This window comes from Prionailurus viverrinus, chromosome A3 (genome assembly GCF_022837055.1).
Source record: "Prionailurus viverrinus isolate Anna chromosome A3, UM_Priviv_1.0, whole genome shotgun sequence".
In the NCBI taxonomy this organism is placed as follows: domain Eukaryota; kingdom Metazoa; phylum Chordata; class Mammalia; order Carnivora; family Felidae; genus Prionailurus; species Prionailurus viverrinus.
This window is the reverse complement of record NC_062563.1, coordinates 69,870,064-69,890,712: the sequence shown is the minus strand read 5'-3', so window position 1 is coordinate 69,890,712 and position 20,649 is coordinate 69,870,064. Positions and strand designations below refer to the sequence as shown.

At 36.4% G+C, this 20,649-nt stretch overlaps 1 protein-coding gene across 19 annotated transcripts in view; it reads left to right on the top strand.

Annotated features, from left to right (window-relative positions):
- The window catches only part of NRXN1 (neurexin 1), a 1,136,768-nt gene that overhangs the window by 569,338 nt on the left and 546,781 nt on the right, over positions 1 to 20,649 (top strand). For 18 of the 19 annotated variants that reach the window (XM_047854354.1, XM_047854351.1, XM_047854348.1 and 15 more), the window contains 2 exons: positions 8,467 to 8,640; positions 14,907 to 15,026. In XM_047854354.1, the coding sequence (XP_047710310.1) occupies positions 8,467 to 8,640; positions 14,907 to 15,026 (294 nt within the window). Of the gene's footprint in view, positions 1 to 8,466; positions 8,641 to 13,956; positions 13,984 to 14,906; positions 15,027 to 20,649 lie in introns of all 19 variants that reach the window. The other variant, XM_047854347.1, reaches the window with a different exon arrangement.

Genomic DNA, 20,649 nt, shown 5'->3' with positions numbered 1-20,649 from the left:
TCAGGGGACCTATGCTTGGGGTTCGACCCTGCCATTTTCTGGCATTATGGCCTTGAACCATAGCATCTTCATTTGGGGCATGTCTCCAAAATAACCGTTATTCCTTTTGTAGCTCAACAAAAATCAAATGAAATTATATATGCACAAATGCTCAGTAAAGTTTAGGATGCTACACCAACATCAATCCCCATTGTTATATTATAAAATGAATGCCATCTTTTCTGGTTGTGACCATGGCAATGCTTAACACTGATTACCAAGGACTCAAAGCTTTGAGGAGGCTCTCTCTCACCTGGACAGGGCTCTGCACATTTAAGTTCAGTTGTCTCAGTGATTTTTGTAAAACTGAAAATCTTTTTAGCAAAAGCAGTATACTGTTGGATGTGGGAGGCTGCTGTAGGATCAGGAATACCTTTGGCTGGCAAGTAGCTGAGATTATAGCAACAAACCAGAAAAACTAATCCTAGAGTTCTTGAGTGATAACCCACAAACAGTAGACACATGCCTTTCTGGGCTGAGAACTCGGTGACAGAGAGGAAGAATCTGGAGAAATAGTGTAAAGTGTCCACAACGTGAAGTGCTCCTATGGAGGCTATATGTTTTTACAAAGCAACACAGAGAATAACAGAATGGCCAGAGACAGAATAAGGCAGAGTGCCAGGGTGGGCTAGAGTTTAATGCCCCACAAAGCTTTTTGCACTTACTCTAGCTGCAAAAGACTCACGAGGGGGTTCTCATAGCCACACATTGATACCCTAAGCTGTTTCTCTACTTCTATATTTGTCTGCCTCTCTCTACAAATAAATTCAATATATGTCACTTAAAATTGGTCGTGGATTACTCTATTAGAATGGAGAAAACAAATGCCACTGCATTGGCTTCTCTTAATGAGTTGGATGGCTTCACTTCTGTGTTCAAGAAAGGAGTCAGTAGAAGAAAAATTCCCCACAGTTGACTTTATTATTTCTCAAGTAGAGGAAACAAAGGACAAATATGGCTGTTATACTCTCATAAAACCTTCACTATGTCTTTATTCTTCAAGTGATTACTTAGTGAATACAAACCCACCAATCCATCTATTCATCCAATGAGTCAACAAATAATTTTTGAGTGACTACTAAGTGAATATGAGAATGTAAATAAAGCTCATGATCATTTTTTAAGGAATTTATAAAGTAATAGTAAGGTAAGATATTCACACAAAGAACTGGGAAATAAATATAGTAATTGTCAGAAAAGAGGTTCACAATGCCATGGACACTTGAATACTGCTAAGCCTCTGGCTTTATTTAGAAGTGGAGGGAGGTATTGAAGAGACCAAACACAGTAGGGAGACTGATCTGGTGTTGATGAAGAGGAAGGATGGATGCAGGTACACCAGATAACAGGCTCTTGCATGAAAGGTGTACAAGGGGAAAGATAGACAAGAACTGGAAAAGGAAATTACAGAAAAGGAAATTGGCAAATGTCAGAAGTATTGATACAGCTGAGTCATGAGTTCTTATCAATAATTTAAATGTAAGGTGTGAGATAGAGAATAGAGTTAAAAGATGATTTTGAAATTTCAATTTGGGTATCAGAGAGATGAGAAATGGGATTGCTATGAAACAGAAAAGTCTAGAAGTAGTTTCCCAGTGCAGGGGAAAGATGATGGCTTGGTTTTAGGCTGAACTTAGAATGCCGGAATAAGCCTCAAGATAAGAGTTGATAGGTATTTACTACAGAACTAAAACCAGGTGGTTTTAGCACTTAGCCTTATATATACCAAGAAAGACTAAGGTGTAGAGAAGTTAATGGATAACTAATAAATCAAACTGGTGACCAGTGAGCATCTCCTCCGCAAAGAGTTTCTAAAATTAACCTGACATTTTTAAGAGACCTATGGAAGACACAGATCTTGTATCTCAGAGCAAAACATCTACTTGAATTGCCAACTTTGACTTTAATATTGAACACTGAGTGTGCTCTGATCTTAGATGTGGTCTTGGACAGTGTTTATTGTTTAATCCCATGTGTGGTTTGTTATAAAGGTTTCCATTTGTCTACTCTTGAGTTTTAAATGTGTTAGCTTCTGTGCTTCTGCTTTCAGTAATTTAACATAATTTATTTAAGCAGTCAGAGGAAATTGTGACTTCAGCTTTCTCCCCAGAAAAAAATAAAATAAAGTAAATAAATGAATGTTTGTTCCCAAGGTATTGAAGATGATTTTTCTTCTAAGAGGGCACACCTAATATATACAAAGAGGTCTAGATTTAATGTGTCTGCATTAAGGTATATGGTCAAGATCTGACCTGAGGAGGTTCATTTGTGGATGTACAACAAAAGATTAATTTGATACAAATTAATGATAATGATACAAATTTGGGGGCAGAGTTCAGTTGTTCCCTGGGATAAGAGAAGGTACTTTTCCTGCAGAATAACTCTCAGAAACTAGCCCAATCTGATGGCACTTTTTCTGCCAGCTAGTCACAAGAATTCAGAACAAAGTTAGACTTGTGTTCCAATTTGCTGTCCAAGGTCCTATCCAGAGCAAAGCCTCCAGAATTATACTTTCTCCAGTCCAGCCAGTAGGAAAGAAAGGCGGTGGATATTCAACCTTTTTTTTTTTTGCCCGCCAAATGCCAATTATAAGAAATTGTGAGAGCCTTCTTAAGTTTCCCTAGAGTTTTAGCCATCCAAATCTATAAAGCACTTGTTCTTAATGTATGCTTATTTTAATTAAAATGAAAGTAAAATGTTTAAGAAGCACAAAAAAAATACATATGAATAAACAGGAAAGCTGAGTCAAAGAACTAATTATACCTTGACACTTGCATTCTGCTGCTGTAAGGCAGAGCTTGGAGTCCTTGCTCTAATTGCCGTATGCTCCGTGTTTTAAAAGAAGAAAAAAGTCTTATACCACTTCATTTACCTGCTTTTTTGGTTGATGGCTCCCAAGCTGCACCTTCCAGACTCAGCAACTCTTCCCTAAGACCCCAGCTCCTATAGTCATATCGCTATGGACACTCCTACTCAGATTCCTCCTGTTTAGTGTTAAATGTAATTCCCTCTCTTTTGTCCAAATTATCACTGCTTCAAATTCTGTTGTGTCCCCTAGCCTGCATGACTTATATTTTTGGATTTCTCGTTGTCTTTTTTTTTTCTTTTTGGAAACCAGTAGTCATAAATTCTATTGTGTTACTCAGAAGACTTTGACTTTACTTAGTCAACATTATTTATCATGGCCCCTTTAGAAACTACTGCCTTCCAGCCAACTCTTGTATGCTTTCTTCACTGCTGTATTTAATTTGTCTTCATGGTTTATCTGTGCTGTTCCCCATGCCTGGCACAACATTTATGTTATTACAGAGTAATGTAGCCTATCCTTTCTTTGGGTCTAAACTCTTCCATGATGCTCCACCTTACAATCCAAGTCCATAAAAGCCTTTTATTTTTCTGATTGTATAAGGCACATTTAGCTTGACTCTTTTGACCTGGCCCTGGGACATCACAGAATTCTTCTGTTTCTTAATCTGTTTATATCAAATTAGAAGATATTTATCAAGTAATTGTCCTCTTTCTGTAACCAGGTTCAGTGCTGCTGGGTTTGTAACTGAATATGTCAAAGGAGCCTCTGGAGCTTCTTATAGCACAGTGCAAGGCACACTCCAAGTACACACATGACTGCAAATCTAGTAAAGTAAGACGTGAATTTGACACCTTGTCATTCTAGTTATACTAGAAACAAGGAGACAGCCTAGACTTCTCATTCTGTATCTCTTACTACAATCAACATAGAATGAGATACACCATAGATGTGTCCTTGCCAGGCATACCAACAGTCACACCAGTAGTTGTTGTGCGCTGAGTGCATGCTGTACCCAGTGCTTGCATACTTTCTCTGTAATCCTCACAGTCTTGCAGGATAGGCATTATTAACCCACTTCACATATGAAGAATCTGACTCTTAAGGAAGTTATGTAACTTAATGTGCCTTCACTAAGACAACCAGTAAGTGGCTGAGCCAAGGTTTATAGCCAGATAAAGTAAAAAGCCTGTGCACTATTCCCTACTCATTACTGCCCAACTACTAGAATATGGATATTTGTGATATCACCTTACATCATTCCATAGATAACACCTTTGAGAGACAGAGACAGAAACAGAATGTAGTTTGAGATTTTTTTGGAGAAAAAATACTCTCTAAATGCTTGAGGTTATTGGGCTTTATACATGTTCTCAGCATCTTCTGCTAAAAATGCCCCAATTCCATCATTGGCTTGTCAGTTGCATGCATGGCCTACTTAAAGGATATGAATAAAAATCAACCCTTCATAGCTTGAAGAAGGGGTAACAGGCTGGCTTCAAGTCTGTATGAACCTGACTCTTATTAGATGTCCATCCTGGCTCTTGTTCACACACAGGGTCATTAAAAAGCATATCCTCCTTCCCGTGCACAGGAATTTGCCTGCAAGATCCCATTAATGCTAATGGGTCATTTTAACTTCCATCACCTCAAGGATCAAAAGGAAAAGCTGCATCTTTGATGAAGTGTTAATGCTATATGGGGCTCAGGCCACTTAAGGGTTTCTTTTGTTCTCTTCATAGGGCAACCCACCAGGGGATGTTAGACCACTATCTACTATATGAAGAGGTTATAAAGACAGTATGAAGTGGTGGTGCTAAGTGCAGCTTCAGTAATGAAAATGAGAATGTATTCCCTACTTATCCACCTTAGTATATGTTTGAGGCTTATATCCTGCACTGCTTGAATCGATACTTTCTGCTCTTTAATAACACAAGGGGAAGATTTCTACTTCTCTGCAGTAATCTCTGAAAAGTTGTTCAGGCACATATGTTTGCCAACAGAAAAAAAAAATAGGATAGTGGCAGGAAGCGGGGAAAGGAAGTAAGTGCATTTTAGAATTAGCTCTCTCTCCATGTGTTGCCTTAGCATTCTTTCTTTCTTGATTCTTTTCCACTATGACCTCAGTCCATCAGATGGCTGACAATATGTGTCGAGTGTCCACTGTGCTTGTAGGCCACTTTGGGAGAATGTAAAACAAATAGAGACACAGTCTGTCCCTTCCAGGAGGGTGCCATCAGAAAGAGGAAAGTAGGGGGCGCCTGGGTGGCGCAGTCGGTTAAGCGTCCGACTTCAGCCAGGTCACGATCTCGCGGTCCGGGAGTTCGAGCCCCGCGTCAGTCTCTGGGCTGATGGCTCAGAGCCTGGAGCCTGTTTCCGATTCTGTGTCTCCCTCTCTCTCTGCCCCTCCCCCGTTCATGCTCTGTCTCTCTCTGTCCCAAAAATAAATAAACGTTGAGAAAAAAAAAATTTTTTAAAAAAGAAAGAGGAAGGTAGGTTAGCAAACATGTAGTGTCTTATACATAACTTTCAGTGTAAATTCTACTTCCAAAAGGCCTGCAGCAATGCTAAGAGATCTTCATCTAACTATCCCCTCTGTTCTCGAACACTGCATTCAATAGGCCTGGAGGAGAGCTGAAATGTTCTAACAAATTTAGTTCAACAAATGAACATAGGGAGCATGTCCTTGCATTGATATTTGACATGTAACAGTTTAAATCTCTCCTCAGAATTTCAGATGTATATGAAAGGTAACTCTCTATTTTTCTATAACTCACCTTGGTTTCCAGTTTGAGTTCTGATCCTTTGAGTTAGTGAAAATGTAATCTCAGGCAATTTTCCCCCTTACTTCCCTGAGATTATGTCTAAATTATTTGGGTGGGGGACTTCCACTGTTGATCTTTTGGAAGATAGAGATTACACAGGAGCTGGTCTTGGGTATTGTATCCTTATAGCTCCGATGTCCACTGAATTGCCAGCATCTTCATTCTTGTGTGCATGACCAATTAATGTCAGTCTTTTTCTGTTTATTTCTATGAAACTCTGGGAATTGTGTCGCTCCCATACCACAGTTGGAATATGGTAAATTCTGTGAGGCTGCCTAAGTTCTTAGCATGTCTAAATCTACCATGCAGTTATGTTTTTCCCAAGAATTCCACTTTTACTTCTCGGTTCTCTTATGGAACTACACACAAATCAATAGAATTCGGTAAATTTACCTGAAGTTTTTACCTCCACTGGAGCTCAGCCCTCAAATTAGAGCCCTGTGTCCTCTTTTTGGTATTCATTGACTGTGTGCACATTTCTTCTCTAGTTTTCTCTCCTGTGTGTTTACATGAGAGGTAGGAAAGCTTTATTCTTCTCTTGTAGTTGGCTATATATTCTATTTCATTCTTTTAAGAGTCTTGACTTATGCAAAAAGGTAATTTGCAGAAATGCAGGAAGATAATTTGATATCTTTGGTTTCTGATTCTTTTCCTTTCTCTGAGATAACTAAAACACAATGGCTTTATGTTTAAGTGAGAGCAAAGACTGGAGAAAAAGGAAATATGGAGAAAAAAATAAGTCGTTTCAAAAATAGTATCCCATCTCAGATGAAACCCATACTATCCTTTAATACTAGGAATATAGTTAGTAGTCAATGGATGTTTTATTTTGTTCAAGATGTAGGGGAAGTTAACACATCCAGTACCTTCAGTACGTCTCATGCAGGATCAGTGGCATCCGGGTATAATACTTAGAGCTTTAGTTAATAGATCAGGGACCTAAGTCCTCAGTTTCTATGGCAAAATGACTTTAAGCAAGCTCAATTCACTCATCAGTACAATTCAGGACTCTTATATCTGTGGTTTGATTTCAGCCTACTTACAATCTAATAGGTTAACTTATTACTGTTTCATGGATGCTGGCAGAAGACAGAAGACTTTTGGGTCAGAGAACAAGGACTCATGACTCAACAAACAGCATGAGTATCCACGTGTTCTCCTTTATTCCAAGTCCCATGAAGACAACACAGAGGGACCCAGATAAATATTAGGAATGTAGGAGTTTTGTGTTACATTAGGGAAAAGGTATCAGGTGGCCTGAAAGGTTGGTTAATCTGAGAGAGAAAACCCAACTGATAATGAAAAGTCAGAAAAATAAATAGCTCAATAGAGTATGTTAGTAGAACTTTTAAACAGGAATATATCTCATGGAATTTTGGGGTCACCCTCCTTGTCTTCTACATTGACTAAGTGTTTATTAAAGTCAGTGAATTACATCTACTCAATGCCATACAGATATGGTAGATAATCTTTGATAGGAAATGAAGCAATCAAACATGGATTGTAATCTCTCTTGCCCATAAAAGAGGGAAATATCAAACCTAGAGACATGATACTAGCAGAACGAAGTGTTCCATTAGAAACTTCAATAAAATTTTTAAAAAAATTGATAAATTGTTAGTGGTTCCCAGAGCATCATAAAGAATTCAAAGTGATATAACTTCACCTAAATAAGAAATACCTGGGACTCCTGGGTGGCTCGGTCGGTTAAGTGTCCGACTTCGGCTCAGGTCATGATCTCACGGTCCGTGAGTTCGAGCCCCATGTTGGGCTCTGTGCTGACGGCTCAGAGCCTGGAGCCTGTTTCCGATTCTGTGTCTCCCTCTCTCTCTGCCCCTCCCCCGTTCATGCTCTGTCTCTCTCCCAAAAATAAATAAACGTTGAAAAAAAAAAGAGTCTGCTTACACCCTTTTTCAGGTATTTCTTTTTTTTTTTTTAACGTTTATTTATTTTTGAGACAGAGAGAGACAGAGCATGAACGGGGGAGGGGCAGAGAGAGAGGGACACACAGAATCGGAAACAGGCTCCAGGCTCTGAGCCATCAGCCCAGAGCCTGACGCGGGGCTCGAACTCCCGGACGGCGAGATCGTGACCTGGCTGAAGTCGGACGCCTAACCGACTGCACCACCCAGGCGCCCCAGGATGTAAGCAGACTCTTAATGGGAGTCAGTTAGTGAATGTGATAGGTGCAAGTACGATAATGGGCAATTCTAGTGGAGGAGGTAATTGTGGACACTGAAGAGAATTTGTTGAACTTCTGATTAACATAAAGACCCAGAGTTCTCTAAGCAGAAGGTTGACTGAGTGTCTAGTTCATATTTTTACTCTGGTGGATACTTTCTATATTTTATCTCAGTTAATTCTCATAAAAACCTATAGGACAGATTTTTATCATTTCTATTTTAGAAATGGGGTTTCTAATGATCAGAGAAACTACAAACAAAACAAACTAAAACAAACAAACAAACAAACATTAAAAGTTGCAGAATAACCAGGCTTGGTAAATAACCAGGCTTGGATTTTAGTACAAGAATATGCAACCCGATGGCCCATATTCCTTCCACTTGGCCATACTGTATTGAGCTCATTCAATTCTCTGTGGAAAACTATCTTTGAATGCTGGTATGTTACTCAAGCGCTTCTATTGTTGTATACTTTTAGGAAAATATCTAATTATAATTGACTTTTTTATTAATTCAATGAAGAATAAACCAAACTATTTTTTTTTCCTATCCTCCTGTATGTTTAAAACAATGACAAGTTACTTTTGTGACCAAAACTTTGCTTTTCCCACAGGTGACTTATATATAGGAGGAGTGGCTAAAGAAACCTACAAATCTTTGCCGAAACTCGTCCATGCCAAGGAGGGTTTTCAAGGCTGCCTGGCCTCAGTTGATTTAAATGGACGACTTCCAGACCTCATCTCAGATGCTCTTTTCTGCAATGGACAGATTGAGAGAGGATGTGAAGGTACTAGATCTTTGTTATGAAATTCTAAGTAATTCTAATTCCAACCGTAAATAAGAACAATTCTCTCTAGGCAGCAAAATTTATTTCTGCCAACTGTTCAACCCCCTCCCCCCCAGCCCTTAGGGCTTAGAAATCCTTATTTGTGTTTTTCACTTTTCAGCCCATAAATCCTACATTTTCTGGGCTGTTTGCAAACCTACGTTAATGCCTTATATAAGATGGGAGCTCTGTGCATGGATCTTGTTATTTTCTGCTCCTGTGAATTCTATAGTTTGCCTAATTGGTGGGTTAATCATTTTTGCAATGCCTGCTTTAAAGACATTAAATAGTTACCCTGTGTAGACTAAAAAATATATATTTACTGCAGCGAGTGTCAACCAACTTGAGACTGCCTTTTTTTTTTTTCAAATCTACATTCAGCAAGCTACAAGACTATAAAGTTCAGATACCCATTGTCAAATCACTATTTGATTTGTATCTACCTGGTAGCAAGAGTTTCTGCTGTATATCATCAGTTTGTTTTAGCAAAAATTGTTTTCTTCTATTACCCAGGATTAATATTCCATACTTGAGAAATGTGCTCAAGTATCTTTCTGTTTTTCTGTGCTCTCTATCAGATGAAGATCTGTGGGAGTACTTTTAGATCGCTACTTTCATTTTAGATAATTTTCACTTCAACACCTCAGATTATGTGAGCCAATTCTCCCTCCATAAATGTAATTTAATCACATTATCCAGAATTTGGGGGCTCTGAATGTATTGCTGGTTCTCCTTTAATGTTGAAAACAGTTTGGGCTATTTTGAAAATTTTAGATTCATAAGGAAATTTCATATGGAAGAAGCAAAGAAAGACATGTGAATTCCTATCCCCCAGATTATGAATCATTCTTCTCGGCCAAAATAATGCCATTAGATTTAGCAATTACCTAAGTACATGGAGATTTTTTTTAAATACACTTTTTTTCTCTCTGCTGTATATATTTCCCTGAAAAGTCAGGTGAAATTCAAACTGTGTTTTAATCCTTCTGGAAGATAATGTTATTTAATAGAAGACTTCACTGAAATTTTCATTAATGTTATTGCTATATTTATTTTTTTTATTTCAAATTTTGGTGTTACACGGTCTTGTAAAACAAAGGGAAATTGTGTTTTCTCCATTTACCAAAGGAAGCAAGATTGTTAAGTGAATAAATTCTTTCTAGTGGGTAGATACATGTATGTAGGTCATAACTTTGATTCTTGGAGGTGATCTAATCAGTGAGAATATATACATTAAAAAAAAAGTACTACAAACTCCTGAAAAAAATTTTTTTTTCAAAAATAGGCCTTTTTACAAAGTTGCTTGGCAAGTGACTTCTCACCTACAAAGAGATGTTGGGAGCAGACAGACACGTTCACAGCTAAACACCCACAAGATAGAAATCCAAACACACACATATGACCCCCTACCACTGACACATACATGATATGAGTGGGTTGGTATAAGGGAAAACTAATGAGAGGAAAGGTGGACTGAGAAAAGATATTTGTGGAAATGATATTTGGTTTTATTTCCTAACATAATCTAATAAGCAGAGTACTATTTGAACATTTGAAATCATTTAGTAGATTATGACATTGGTTCCTTCCTTACCTTATATGTGATGCTTATAATCTGAGCTTTAATAATTCTTACCCTCTTTTTACCCCCTTTTTCTTTATTCTTAGAATGTTACCATGCCCTTGCCTTTCTACCTTAACACTTCCCTGATTTTTTCATTCCAACACCAAGATTAAGAACTTTTAATTTATGATTATTTCTATCCTATGAAGTTCCTAGGAATAATCTTAGATAAACCTGTCATATGTGTAATTGATGATATACATATATTTTTAGAAATAGTGATCAAATTCTAGATGCTTGATGAATTACCTCTGTAAAGATAGTTGTGTTATAGAACTTTAAATCCAAATCACATTGGAATCACTGAACTTTCATATTAATAGAAGTGGTATAAATTTGTGAATAACCAAATATCTTTGAAGATTTTCCATCATTCCTACCTGACAAGACCCACAAATCTCTAAGTCCCTTTCATATAAAAAGTTCTTGGTCTTTCCTAATAACCACTTGCTGCCTTCCATTTTTAACTAATTTCATTGGGTCATAGCTGCTTTTATTTATATAGCACACTAGCTGGGGGAGGAAGCTTGCCTTTTCCAAGTCCCTTTAGATGAATGTTTCTCAAACTTTAGCCAGTATCAGAATCACCTGGAGAATTGTTAAAACACAAATTCCAGAACATTACCCCCAAGATTGCTGATTCAGCAGGATCCTAGAATTTACATTTCTAACCTGTTGCTAAAATGATGCTGATGCTGTTGTTCCAAGGACCAAACTTTGAAAACTACTGCTAGGTGGCATTTTCCTACCTACCTAAGAGAAAATAGAGACTGGTAACCCACCAATAATCAGGCTCAGATAAGCTCAGTACTAAAACTAAGGTAAGATAACTTTCATACGTAAAGTCAGTGAAAATCTTTTTTTAATTCAGACACTCTTTGCATAGCATCTAAATTCAGTCCCAGAACTGTTATAAGCCACAGAAATACTTATTAAAGCTATCATTGACTTGGCACTAGTGACAGTAAGTTTACATCTGCTATTTCATTGCATCCTTAAAACTCTGTAAATTAGGTAGCACTGACGTTTTTTAGATGAGTAAATTGAGCCTCACAGACGTACGGTGACCTTAAGATCACACAGCTCGTTCATGGTTGATGGAAGCTTTGAACCCAAGTTTGCCATACTTGAAAGTCCAGGCATCAAAACACTTTCGTCTCTTGTTTCTTTGGTTTCCAGAGATTTTAGTTTTACCTTCACTTCTCTTCCTTTTCACACATATCCTTTTACTTAACCACTTAATACACATGTCCTTGTGGTTTGTTCCCAATTTTATTCAGTGACAAAATAAAAGGAACATTATATAACTCAAGGAAAAAATAAATTCAGGGCTTTGTCTTGTGTAAATGCCTGTCCATATTTAAATATTCTAGAAGGTGAGTATTTTGAAAAACATGTCTTGTCATACAGAGGCATGCATTCTTTTATAAGACCTGAGTATAAAAAGACTGTTGTGGGGTGCCTGGGTGGCTCAGTTGGTTGAGACCGACTTTGGCTCAGGTCATGGTCTCATGGTCTGGTCCATGAGTTCGAGCCCCATATGGGGCTCTGTGCTGACAGCTCAGAGCCTGGAGCCTGCTTCGGATTCTGTGTCTCCCTCTCTCTCTGTTCCTCCCCTGCTCATACTCTGTCTCTCTCTCAAAAATAAATGAACATTAAAAAAAAAAGACGGTTGTGATAATGAAAAATAAGAATAATAAAGCATGTCTCTCTGCGCACATAAAGTTTGGCAGGTACGCTGAGTTGCAGCTCCACAATATGGGCAGATTCATTTTTAGGAGTGCAGTTTTACCCTTTTTAGAATTTGGTATTATTTTGCAATTGTATTTCTGATGATTTTTACAAGAGCAAAAGTGAACACAATAATCTAGCTCTTCATCAGTTCCTATTGCTGCTCTTACCTTGTGCTGGGCAAGTCAGGGAGCTGCTATGAATTAATGAAACAGCACCTGACCCGCAGTGGGCCAGCACCACTCCCTGCTCCCAGGCTTATCCCAGGAGGGAATGTGAGAAGGAGTATTGCTTTAAGAGTTGTTGTTTTTTTTTTTTTCCTAATGTTAATTTATTTTTGAAAGAGAGAGAGAGTGTACACAAGTGGGGTAGGGGCAGAGAGTGAGGAGGACATAGGATCCAAAGCAGACTCTGTGCTGAGAACAGCAAGCCCGATGCAGAGCTTGAACTCATGAACCGTGAGATCGTTATCTGAGCTGAAGTTGGACACTCAACCAACTGAGCCACCCAGGAACCCCTGTTTGTTTTAAACAAACAATAATTACTTTCAGTCTCTAACTCCATGGGATAAAGATCATTAGACCACTTGCCTCTCATAGATTGTAAACACAACAAAAACTAAGCAATTTAGTGGTTCTTAGTTCTTTGATGAACTAAGTGATAAAAACTATTACATCTGTTCAGGGCTTCCAGGTCTGAGAAATTAATAATAATATTATTATTATTATTATTATTATTGATAACATCTATTAGTTTTATTACTATTAGTATACCTATTGTTGTTGTTGTTGTTATATAATTAGTTCTTACAGTGTTATGGTTTCTTAATTTGTGAACATTCACATAGGTTAGGCTAAATTCAATAACTTTCTATGAAGAATACTGAGAAAATTATAACAGAAATACTTTTGTAATGAGCATGTTTAGAAAGACATTTCATGAAAATGTCAATTTACACAAAGGCTAATTACAGGTAATTCTCATTTATTCACTAAAGCAGTTACCTCAAAGGCTTTCAGTGTTAATTGACCTGGTATCATTTCCGTATTTTCATAAAACCTCTAAAATAGTGTTTACTAGAAAACATCTTTAGTTTTCTACTCTAAAGCTGTTTAGATTGACTGCATTCTGTTTTGACCATTCACTAAGACAGTTCCTATTAGTGGGGTTCTATTGTAATAAATATTCCTAGAGCAGTTTAGAAGAGTTGAAGGGAATTATGAAGATGGAGAAAATACTGACATAACTCTGAGATCCTTAAGTAGTTTATGCCCAGCCTGGTAAGAACACTGAAATCTTGTAAAGGGATTTTTTGTAAGAGGAATTAGACTGCAGTTTGCTTTTTCTATCCCTTAGTTCTCTCAGCCACCCAAATAATATATATATAGTACATTTTGATAGTTTGGTGTCACTCTGAAGTCCAGCTGTTGGCAATGAATGGCTGGCATTACAGTCTTAAGCCTTAATTGCAATTGCAAGATAAAAAGATGCAGAGGGGAAAAAGAAATGGAAAGGGATCATTGGTCTGCTAATGACCATAGTCTACACTGTATATGCGCATGACAAATGGTGCCACGTTTTCCAAATAAGCAATGCAATTCCTTTGGTAACGCATTCATATCTATCCAAGAGAGGAAAAAAATACAGAAGCTCTTTTAATTTCTTTCATTACATGTCATCAGCTCAACTAACCATTATATATACATATACAGTAAAATTCTAATAAATTACTGCTTTCTCATTTTTGGCTTCTCTTAAGATTTATGGCTGTTAGTATTAATTTGTTTGCTCTACATAGCATTTTTTCTCCCCCTTTATAGCAGCATGCTTTTTGAATCTGAACGTTCTGTGTTTGCCCCATTTTGGTATTGCTTACTAACATTTAATATATTTTGCTTTTTTTTTTTATTTTGCTGACAAAGTTGCATTGATGAAAGCTGACTTGCAAGGTAGATAGCCCTGTGTGTAAAAAACAAGACTGAAACCCCGCAATACACGGTGGAAACCCCAAAATGACATTTTCTTTACATCTTTCAGTGACTGTTGTTTGGGTTCAGATTTAATTTCTCCCCTTCTTGAACATTGTGCAAGAAGCCTCATCTTGTAGCATAGTCTGCATAAAGGCTTTCAGTCTTGAATATGTTTGTATAGTGATTGCCTCTAGTGCTTTGATCATCTTTTTTTTTTAGTTCTTTGTTTTCCAGTGTTCTAGTTATGATTCTTTAGAAATAGCCTAGAATTCTTTTTACTTGTACGTTAAATGGGGGCATGTCATTTCTACAGACTTTTTTCATTTTATGTTTAACTGCATGAAATTGTTAAAGCATGTGAATTGATACTTGCCAACATACCTATCCAAAACACCCAACAACCATAACTTTATCCATAGCTTGTGCAGGGAAACTTCTGGAAGCTTCTAGGGCATTTTTGCATAACTCTCTTCAGTTATTTTGCCAATCTTTATCTCAATTTCATAAAGCTCTAATCTCCATTTCTCATGGTGTCTCTATTCATTGGTCAGAAGTTAAGGAGATCCATGCATTTTTCTAAAATACAAATGGTGATAGAGAATTACTGATGATGGAATGAGATTACTTGCGACCATGATCATACTAGAAGCTATGTGCTTGCTTTTACTATTTGTTGGTTTAGTTTACTATTATAATGTATTTTGTTCTATATTTGAAACTTCAGAAAACCTTCATATTACAGCTTCTCTGTTCCTAATTCAGGTGTGTGAACTAGAACTTTCAAAACTGGTTTGGTCATGTAATTTGAGGTGTTGGCAACTACTATATGTGACCTAGCTCATGTATAAAACATTTGTGGATTTTTTTAAAGAACCCAAGTTTCTTTTGGATTATTTTTGCAGGACCCAGCACAACCTGCCAAGAGGACTCCTGTTCCAATCAAGGTGTGTGCTTGCAGCAATGGGATGGCTTCAGCTGTGACTGTAGTATGACTTCCTTCAGTGGTCCACTCTGCAATGACCGTAAGTACCCCTCTGAGTACGGATTCAGATAGTCATCATTGCTTCCAGTTACTGTGAGTCTTTATATTATGTGTAAGTCAAACTGTCATAATGAGAAGCAGTTGGTTTTACAGAAAGAGCATTTTTGAAAAAAATAAAGTATTAATCAAGGATGCCTTTAGCTAAATGCTGTGATGCTGGTGAGCCTTTAGTTTGTAAGCGTTTACTGTAATGTTTTTTAATTGCTAATGGTCACCTTGTCAAAAATCTTTTTTTTCATTTCCTACATATGACAATCCTCTTCTAGTTTTTGAAAGAGACTCCTTACTACTTTATATTAAATAATCTTTAATTCCAGAAGATTATATGTTGAGGGCTGTAATTTTCATGAAAGGTGACACATCTCATTATGTTTCTCTTTCTATATCTTTCTTAAAGCAGTATCTGCCTTTTATTTTAAAAACAGTATGTTTAAACATTGTCCTTCAAGTGGTCTCTCTTATACTTTAAGCACCTGTGGACTTTTTTTCCTTTAGTCTCACAATTGTATTGTTTATAGCATGACTAAGAAACTCAGCATTCACATGATATCATGGAATATCTAATGGTGTGACTTCAGTGAGAATTTTAAGACTGAATTAACTGGTGTATAGGATGAAGTCCTGTTTCTTAATTCTCAATTAGATTGTGCCTTACAGCACTTCATCAAAATTATAAAAAGCATTTTCTACAAAACAATAAATTTCACTATACTGAGAAAACTTTTCTGACTAAGCCTCCTGCTTGCAAAATAGAATGAATGATTTATATCATAAAAGCGACAGTTAAGAAAAAACTCTAGGATGATGGGATGGGGGATGCGATGATTGAAGATTTGGGCTTGTAGGCAAAGGCTGGGCTTGGGTATGGATTTAAAGACTGGAGTTTTTGCCTTTGATCTTTCTCTGTTTGAAACTCTATTTATGTCAGTACACATATGTATTGCAATATTGAAGATGAGGTCAAACTAAAATATTCCCTGAAACTGAGTTTAGTGATATGGTACAACTCAGCAGCTATTTTCAGATTTTCTATTCAGAAATTAAGTATAGGAATAATAAACAATTATTACAAAGTAAAATAGTACTTGGAAGAGAAGTGTAAATATCACACCACCGTAGATGGGGAAGTATTTTGTCTCCATCCTACCAGTGACATCTTCCATAAATTACACCAAACTTGAAGCAATGAACATGTATCCATCATACATTTGCACACACACACACACACACACACACACACGTACATACACACACACAAAATAACCATATTTGGAGTTCTATAAACGACCTTAAATGAAGACTCAATGAATAATTTATGTACTTATATGTACCTAAAGCAAAGCAAATATAAAACTTTTATATACTTTTGATAAATATATGTACATATGTGTGCAGAATTATAACTTCCTGCATTTGCTCCTGCCCCATAGAAGATAATGTAAATTTATTTTCAAGGACAACCAGAAGACTGATAATTTGTTATGATTTTATTATGGTAAATCTTTAATCCTGAATATGATCCTGACATATGTATGACTACATGTGGTAGCTGAGATAGCTTTTATTGCATAAAAATGTTTTTCATTTTGCTAAAGAACTTTCTCTGCCAAACTTAATCTAGTTTCCATGTTTTACAAAATAGTTGCCATTTGGTTGTGTCAGATTGTGTATTCTCATATACCAGTTAAATTTGAAGAATATAATTTTCTCTATGTATTTGCTAGACATTTCCTAACAGAACATGAAGATCCTACCCTAAGTATCATGCTGTCTTCACATCATTTTACAGAAAATTATTTGAATGCTGCTCTTGAGTGATAGTGGTGGTGATGATAATGATAAGGCTATTTGTTATTTTCTTGTAAATAAGGTAAATGTCATTCAATAAATGTGTCTCCTGATATGCCTCTTGCACAGATCAGCATTAAAATGACTTTGGAGGGCTCTCAGAATACATACATTTTGATTAAATCATTACCTCTTAATGGGATTTTTGGAAATGTGAAATGCTTTCCTGGTTTGTGCATGGAGTTTTGGTGGTGAGGATATGTACGTATAAATCAACATTTAAAAGAAAATCTTATTTGCATATCAACTTTAATTTGTAGAAGGAACACTAGTCACCATTACCTTTATTAAAAGGTAAACTGAAGCATCCTAAAAAATTTAAGAGTTTATTTAAGGAAAAATAGATTCAAATTGGGCAGCATCCAATCTAGAAGATAGAAAGGAGCTCCAAGGATCTGTATAAAATGAAAGAATTGTGGGCAGAAGAGAGCAGGGACAAGGAAGTAATTCTGGCAAAAAAGAAAAAAAAAAGCATGTTGGTTATTGAAAAGTTACCTTTCTTTAGGGAATGACAGGGATCTATGAAGCAGATTACCTAAATATTGATGATCAGGATAGTCCTGATTGACTGAATTAAGATTCTGTTTCTGGGATGGCTGAAACTGTAATTAAATTAAATCTTGGTTTGGGAATGTGGGGTTTAGCATAAACGACTCCATTTGGGGCCTCTTGTCTTTTTTTTTAAAGTACTTTGAAGACATGCAATTGATAGGGCAATAAGAGTAGCATGCCATATTTTCTTCAATTGTTATGTTCATCAAAATGAACATTATTTCTGCATCTCCCTGTTTTTCTGTGAGTTACACAAACAGAATTAATGTAATTCCTGGGATTTTAACAAACTCCTTTCCTGTATAGTTTGATTTTTTTTAAAAAAATAAAGCTATTTAGGACATTTCATTTCTTAAAGAAATTTCCATCTGTAGTTTAGGTATTTATCCATAAACTCTGTGACAGCAGCCTTCAACTCTACAGAAAACCAACCAAACAAAAACAACAAAAAAAAAGGAAAATAGAAATAAAGCTTTTAAAAGGGGGAAAGAACACAAATAAGACACACTGTGTCCAAAATAGACCTTCTGACTATCATCTCTCTGATAAATTTCATAGAATGGGTTAAAGTAACTAGAAAATTTTATTTATGTTAGCCTGGAGATATAATTAACAATGGAAAGATGGGAATACTTTTTAGCTTGTATGTATAATCTTGGGTAAATCGTACTAATTAATGAACTTAAAGGAATCTTTCAAAAAAGAGGCACTTATGCAAAGTGATGCCAAAGGCTACTTTGAAAGAAATATATGTTTGTGAAACCCTTTTTTTCCCCTGGAAGATTGCCACACAAATGGCCTACTCATTGAGAAAAGTAATTGCTATGTGTACATGTGTAGGGTAGTGTAGTGTAGTGGGCTCAACCTGATTCTTCCATATCAATACTATATTTTTTGGCTTTTTGTAGTAATTTTCTGGTTAAGTTTCCCATTTCTTATCCCTTTCTCTTCCAATCCATCCTATGCTTCCTTATTAATTTTGTTCTTTATTCCTATTCTCCCTAGTTTAATATCACCAGCTCTTCCTGATTTTCCTAATCAGAGGCAATATTTTTCCTCCTCTGACTGCTGTAGTGCTTTGTTGATGGTATTTTATCAGCCATCACTTTCTGGCCTTATATTATTTAGGTTTGGTCTTATCTCCCTGTAAGACTATATTGTAAGACCACGTGCTTTTCCCAGGCAATATTCTTTTTTTTTTCCACTCATAAGCCCAGTGTTTTATACATCATAATGTATATAATTGGTAACAATGGCAACTTACTACGTCTGTGTTGACTAGATGCATGAATCTTGCATGAAGATTTCCAATATATACTCAGTAGTTAACAATACTCTCCAAATTCATCAGTTTGGAGTTGGAGTTCATGAACCTCTGTGGTCTGACCCTAGCTTTCATTTTCATCCTTATCTATTGCAGAACCTTGTCCATATGGCATGTTACTGCCAATTAACTTACTTATGGCTTTCTGAACAACATTACACTTTCCCAATTTCCTCACCATTGCTTATGCTAATTTATCCTCCTGGGGAATGCTCTCATTCCACCTGGAATGAATTCCTTTTACTATATATCTGCTCGAAGAAATATAATTTGATTTTCAATCTCTACTTAACTGTTTCATCCCATGGAAACTTTGATAGTCCTCCTATCTGAGCTTTAGCTTTCCCCTATTCTGAAATCTTAGAGTAACCATTTTTCTAATGTACCATATATTGTAGCTTTTTGTCAGCTTTTTCTTCCATGTAACCACTTACTGAGTGCCTGCTATGTGCCAGGTCTCTGCCAGGAGTTTACATTACAGTCACTATATAGAACCAACATATCACCTATTCATGCTTGTGCACAAACACACACACACACACACACACACACACATATACATACCACCATCAAACCCTTATGCTATACAGTAATCCTTTCACTGCTTTCACCCTGTGGTACAGAATAGAATATAACTTTATTAGCTAATTTAATGTCAGACTGGAGAAGATGAATATGGCTATGATCACATGGAAAATAGTGAACATAATAACATTGTCACATTACATTAGTGCAGAATTGTGTGCTAAATTACACTTCAGCTTCAATGGTGTCTGTTACCATAAGGGAATAATACATCATAGTGCTATTATTTTGGTGCTAGGAGGGTATGGTCTCTGCCATTAGAAGACTATTCAGAATTCTAAATTTGCCAGAAGAAAATCTTTCTGATAGGAATTTTTTATATCTTTTGTATGAGAATTAGAAATGTTCACTGAAACTAGATTTGACTGTGACTTGTTACCATGACATTTAAAAATACCTTCAGCTTTGTTTCTCACTTTTTTTGTTGTTTGTCAAGAGAATCCAATATCCAGTATTTGAGCATCAATATCATATCTACTGGAAGTGAATCATAACACATATAAAAATAGCTGGATCAAAGTCACATTGTTTCTGTCCCATTTAGAGCTGCCAGTAGTATTAAGCTGTGAGCTGATTTGTTGCCAGTACCATTTAGGGATGAATAAAATTTAGCAATTAGCTCTGTCCACAACCAGATCCTCACTGTATGGTGAATCTTACTGACCTTGGATCATTCAAGCATTTCTACATGGCATCCTTTAAGTTGTTTAAAGCAATGCATAAGCAGTATTTACAGATAATGCCATAGAAAAATTATCTATGGGGAAACAGGGTCAGACTTATCTTAGATTAAACCAAAGGAATTAAGATATTGTTCACGCTGATCAGAAAATGCAATAAAAAACAGAAAGGAAAGCATCATATATGACAGAGAAACGTACTTTAAAATAGAAATATTGTCTTCTATGTCATATAAATGTATCTTTGTTCTTGTTGGTAATAGACATCATAAAAGTAAATACCTAAAATACATTGGTCTTTTCGTATTACAATTGAGCAGTGAAATGACATTTTTAAGCTTTATCTGCATAAGAAAATCAAGTGAGGAGAAAACCCCCAAAACAGTGGTATAGAACATTATTGTATTTGAATGATCCAGATTAGTACCCTGTATTGTTGAGCAGGTAAATGATTCATGACTCTGAATAGCTCTTTACTTTTTGTAAATGGTGTCAGTTTTATACCAGAAGTCAAGAAGGAAGGCCCAGGTGAATTTTTCCTACTGCTGGTGCTCTGTAATTTTTCTAGCTCACTTAGTGTTCTGACTGGGTAGGCTTTCCCTTGGCTCTGATGT